The 5,454-nt window shown below is 58.3% G+C and overlaps 1 protein-coding gene across 1 annotated transcript in view; it reads left to right on the top strand.

Moving 5' to 3' along the window:
* The window catches only part of PVRL2 (poliovirus receptor-related 2 (herpesvirus entry mediator B)), a 31,165-nt gene that overhangs the window by 17,678 nt on the left and 8,033 nt on the right, over positions 1-5,454 (top strand). Inside the window, exon 6 of the mRNA XM_010852581.1 lies at positions 312-460. Within this exon, the coding sequence (XP_010850883.1) occupies positions 312-460 (149 nt within the window). The remainder of the gene's footprint in view (positions 1-311; positions 461-5,454) is intronic.

The following is a 5,454-nucleotide window of genomic DNA, read 5'->3' on the forward strand; positions in this document are numbered from 1 at the left end:
CTGGACTCCTGGGTCTGGGGGAGGAGGGGCTGGGGGAGGAGGACTCCTGGGTCTGAGGGAGGAGGGGCTGGGGGCTGGATCCTGGGTCTGGGGAAGAGGGGCTGGGGGCCCAGACTCCTGTGTCATGAGAAAGGAACACCCGAGGCCTGAAAACGTAAGTCCCCCAGGAGGAGGGAGCTGGCAGTTTGGGGTGTCGAGGAGTAAGTTTCAAGTCTGTGGAGCTTGGCTCTTGAGGGTTGTGTCATCAGGGACCAGATTTGGGCCCCCCGTGGACCATGCTGCCCCTCTCACGTGACCCCCACACCCTCCAGGACTTCCGGTGTCTTCCCAGCCTCAGCAGTGGCCCAGGGCCCCAAGCTGATCGTCCACTCAGTGGACCGGCTGTTCAACACCACCTTCATCTGCACCGTCACCAATGCCGTGGGCCCCGGCCAAGCCGAGCAGGTGGTCCTCGTTCGAGGTAAGCGGGTCTTGGGGGTGGTGTGATGACAGGGCCTGCTCCCCGAGTGTTCCTCCCGCTGGGCTCTGGGGCTGCGCTGCGGGGGCTGTGCCGCCGACCTGGGGTGGGCTGCACCCACCTCACCGATGTGGGGCGTGGCTTTTATCCCCCGCCCCAGGTGGAGTCTGGATTGGGGTGACTGGGTAGGTGCTGACAGAGGAGTTAGGAACTTGAGGCCTGAGAAGGATCCTAAGGAAGAGATCCAGGGCAACTGGCCCCGCCTCCAGCCACAGGAATCAGACAGCTCAGTCGTGGGAGGGCAGCTAGACGAGCACTCAGAGACAATAGACTTTTTACAGGGAACGCTGGCTGGTACCAGCCGGAAACCAGTTTGCGTGTGTGTTGGGATGTTTGTGTTCCTGGAGGTGGTATTTTGGGTTTGTTTTGTTTTTTGTTCTTTTGTTGGCCTGCCGCTCAGCTGACGGGATCTTAGTTCCCTGACCAGGGACCAAAACCAGGCCCACGGCAGTGAGAGCGTGGAGTGCCAACCAGTGGACCGCCAGGCAACTCCCTGGAGGTGGTATTTTGGAAACAGTGGCTGGTGTGTCTGGCAGTCAGAAGTGCTCTGAGTCTCCCTGATGGGACCCAAGATACACAGCCAGAGAGGGAAAAAGTGAAAGGAAACGAAGCCCAGGTGCGGGCTGATGGAAATGGGGTTGAAATCACAACTGTAGACTGTGATGCTTACAGGGAGCCAGAGGGCCTTGGTGTGCCCCCCCATCTCAGAAACACCACCAAAGACAAACTCAGAGTCACCCACGTAAAGACAGACACACACACAACTGGAGACAGGTGGAAGCAGGTCCCTTGCTGAGATGATCGTCACACACACACGCACACGCACACACATCTAGAAAGACACCCACATGAAACCCCCCCCCAAAAAAAGGAAAAATGAAAACGGATCCCTCTTGAGGAATTCCGACACTTGCCAGGGAGATGTGGTATAGCCACTCAGAAACACTGTCACAGACCACACACCCAGAGAGACCCTTGGCCTGCCCTCAGCACGTCTCACACGCTCAAGTCCACAAACACACACCTGGAAGGAGACAGCGCCACACAGACATGCTACAAGAACCTCCGGCAGCAAGGGCGCATGGGGAAACGTCATCACCCAGATGCTGAGAAGGAAACTCGGAGACGTTCTCAAGGGCACGCCCTCGGAAACCCCAGAAATGCCACTGTGGAGCTTCTCTTTCAACAAATCATCCTCTGACAAGTTGTTTGCTGAGGTTTTCTCTTGGCCAGCCATTCTCCTTGATGTTGGGAATACAGCGATGACCCAGTCAGAGTCCTGCCCTCTGAGGCACACCCAGAGGAGGGTCAGCTCCACCCACCCAGCAAGGTGCCCAACTGGAAATACACCCCCTGAACTGTACCCCAGATGCACACCCACCTGAGAAACCGGTCTCTCCACCCACACTGGGCCCGTGGGGGTGGAGCCTGCAGAACCCAGACAGGATCACACTGAAGGGCCATGGGAGAAACACACAGCCACGAAAGCATGGACGCCGCCCCCGAAACAGCCAGAAACCCCAGGAACGTCCGCCGCTGGCAACCCCCAAGGCGAACACACCACCATCAGAGTTCAGCCCTGGACAGGCAGCATTCACCCAGTGAAACACACGTACCCGGGTGGGGTGGGGTGCACACAGAATCACACACCCGTGGAAAGGCCCCCTGCCCCCGCAAAGGTAACCGCAGACCCACAGGCAGTCAAAAGCATCCTAGCAAAGTCACACACCTACAGATGGACACCAACAGATGGGGGGTACTCTCAGCACTCTAGAAATTCAGTCAGAGGTAGTGATGTGTCAACAGATGGCCCTGCCTGGAGAGGAGATTCACTCACAGCTCTTGGCAAAGTCACCGCAGAGGGTCTCAGAGACGGCTCGTGTTCCTCACGTGCACACAGACCCGCACAGGCCGTCACACTCAGTTTGGGGCTCACGCCAGAGAAAACATAAGTACACAGGCCATGCCATGGGCTAGACGTTGCTTCAGAAACTTCTGACCCTAAGACAGGAACACGCTCAGCCGGCACCTCCAAAATACTACCTTCAGTAACGCGGACACACGTCCCGACACGCGTAAAAACTGGCCTCTAGACTTCACTGTTGAACAGTCTTTCCCACCTTCACCCAGGGTGCAGGTGTAGAAATATATCCCCACCAGAAGTTTCACAGGGTATTATTGGCCCTTCACACTTGAGGTGGACTTTTTCTCTTCTGTTTTACTCTTGTTTGTGCTGATTTGACAGCCCGCTAGGTCATGACCCCCACACCACCCCAACTCCAGTTTTGAAAACATCTAGAAACTGTGGCCTGGGTTCCAGCCCCTCCAATGTCCAGAGACGTGGGGAGGGGAGGGTCAGGTGTGAGCAGGTCCTTCCCTGGTCTCTCCCAGTCAGGCTCTGCATGCCAGGGTGGGGGAAAGCAGGTATGTGATAAGATGCTGGTTGCATCTGTGGACCCCAGACGCCCCCTCCCTCATCCTCACTCCTCCCCGATTAGTGCTCCCCTGCTTCCTTCTCTACCCACTCCCACCCTCCCCCAGAACCGTCCCCTCCCACCAGCTCAGCCTCTGCAGGGAGAAGAAACCCCCGGGACTGCGGGCTTAAGGGGCGCCATTTTCTACCCTGGGGATGCTCGCGGTGCTCAATCTCCTCAGTTCCCTTCTCTCAAGTGCTCAGAGCTTTGGGATCAAACAGCCTTAGGCTCAAACCCATCTCTGCTTCTTTCTGGCTGGATCAGCCACAAGATTCTGTGACCCTGACCTCAGAGTTTCTGAGAGGGAGTGGCAAATTCAGATGCCTACAGGGTCCTGGCGAGTGACAGGGTGGCCAGGTGTGGAACTCTGTTCCCGGAGTCCGCAGCCTCACTCAGCCACAGCCCATCACCAGGTGGAGGAGACGAGGGTGTGATGATGCCAGGTCTGATTTTTTTTTTTCCTGCCGTAAAAGAAATCTGGAATTTTCAGTGAGATGACCTAGTCCTTTAAATGTTGGGTAGCGAGCTGTTGTTTCCTGTATGCACGTGTGTATGTGTGTGTTGGTTTTTTCTTTTGTCACCGCGTGGTTCGGCAGGTGGGTTCTAAGTTCCCCGACCAGAGATTGAACCTATGGCTCCTACAGTAGGGCTTCCCAGGTGGCTCAGTGGTAAAGAATCCGCCTCCCAATGCAGGAGACGCAGGAGACTCATCTACCCCTGAGTCAGGAAGATTCCCTGGAGGAGGAAATGGCAGCCCACTCCAGTATTCTTCCCCAGAGAATCCCATGGACAGAGGAGCCTGGCAGGCTGCAGTCCATGGGGTCGCAGAGTCCAAAATATGGCTGAGTGACTGAGCAATCCCTCTGCAGTGGAAGCACGGAGTCTTAACCATTAAACGGCCAGGGAATCCCTAGCAATTTTCATTTTGGTTTTGTGTTTGTTATTTCAGGAGTCTTTTCTTTTTTTTCTATGTTGTTAGCAAAGCACTAGGCAGGTGTAAGGAAATCCATCTGGGGGAGGGCACCCACTGGCGCGGAGGGTGAGCGGGGCTCTCCCTCCTCTCCCCGCCTCCCCGTCCTCTGTCCCGCGTGGCGCCACCTCCCCAGTTCCCTGCCCTGCCCTGCTGTGTCCTGTCCCCCCAGCCCCCCACCTCCAGATGTCTCCTCTTGACCTCGTGTCTCCCTCTCTCTCTCTCTCACCCCTCTTCTCTCTCCTCAGACACCCCCCGGGCCTCGCCTCAAGGCGCAGGCCCAGTGGTGTGGGGGGCTGTGGGGGGGACACTGCTGGTGCTGCTGCTTCTGGCTGGGGGGTCCTTGGCCTTCATCCTGCTGAGGGTGAGGAGAAGGAAGAGCCCCGGAGGAGGAGGAGACGGCGGCACAGGAGGGTCCTACGACCCGAAAACTCAGGTGTTTGGGAATGGGGGTCCCGTCTTCTGGACGCCCGCGGACCCTGGTCCCCTGAGGCCACAGGGCAAGGACGAGGAGGACGAGGAGGACGAGGAGGAGAAGGCAGAGAAAGGCCTCATGTTGCCGCCGCCCCCGGCGCTGGAGGACGACTTGGAGTCCCAGCTGGACGGCTCCCTCATCTCCCGGCGGGCGATTTACGTGTGACCCCCCCACCCCCCACCAGCCCACCCAGGCAGACAGACAGACAGACTGAGACAGACACAGCACTGCGCACACCGGCCAGCCAAGGGCCCCAGGCTGGTTGAACTCATTTGTCCGAAACACACTGGAGTTCAAAGCTACCTCCCGCTTCCTTCCCTGGGATGTAGAGGGCGCTGGAATATCACACACTGGACTTCTGCGTCCTGGGCCACAAGGAGCAGGGGACGGCCCCCCGGGGGGAGGGGGGCGCTGGGGAATGGGGACCCACAGAGCACCACCCCCCACAGAGACTCTTGGTTCGGGCTCCAGCCTGCCGTGGCCCCATGACACTCAGGAGTTAATAAACGCCTTGGAGGAAAATATCCGGGGTGTCTTGTAATACATCAGACCCCCTCTTTGGGGGGTGGGACAGGGACTGTTAGGTCCCAGCAGGTGGGCACTGGAGAGGGGGAGCGTGATGGGGGCTAGACTTGGGGAGGCTGGTGGAAGGGAGTACTCTGATCACTTGGGTCCTCGAAGGACACATTGGATGTCCGAGCCGTCTGAGGCCCGGGGAACTGGGCTCTGGGGCTGGCGCTTGGATGTGGGACTTCCAGGACACCCTTCCCAGGCCAAGTGGCCAGACTGGCAGGAGAACTGAGTTCCTGGGCCCAGCGGGGCTGAGATCCTGGACTCCTGGGCCCTCAGGGGTGGCGAGGGCCTGGGATCTGATCCTCTGGGGGCATCTCAGACCCGACCTCCCCGAGTCTGCTGAGGACATTGGAAGGGAGGACTTTCCACCTGCATTTTTGGGGTGCTAAGAAACCAGGGGAGCCCCACCTAGGGAGGACATCACGTCAGCCTTTCCTACCTTCCT

Source organism: Bison bison, unplaced genomic scaffold (assembly GCF_000754665.1).
Source record: "Bison bison bison isolate TAMUID 2011002044 unplaced genomic scaffold, Bison_UMD1.0 scf7180017864313, whole genome shotgun sequence".
Classification (NCBI taxonomy): domain Eukaryota; kingdom Metazoa; phylum Chordata; class Mammalia; order Artiodactyla; family Bovidae; genus Bison; species Bison bison.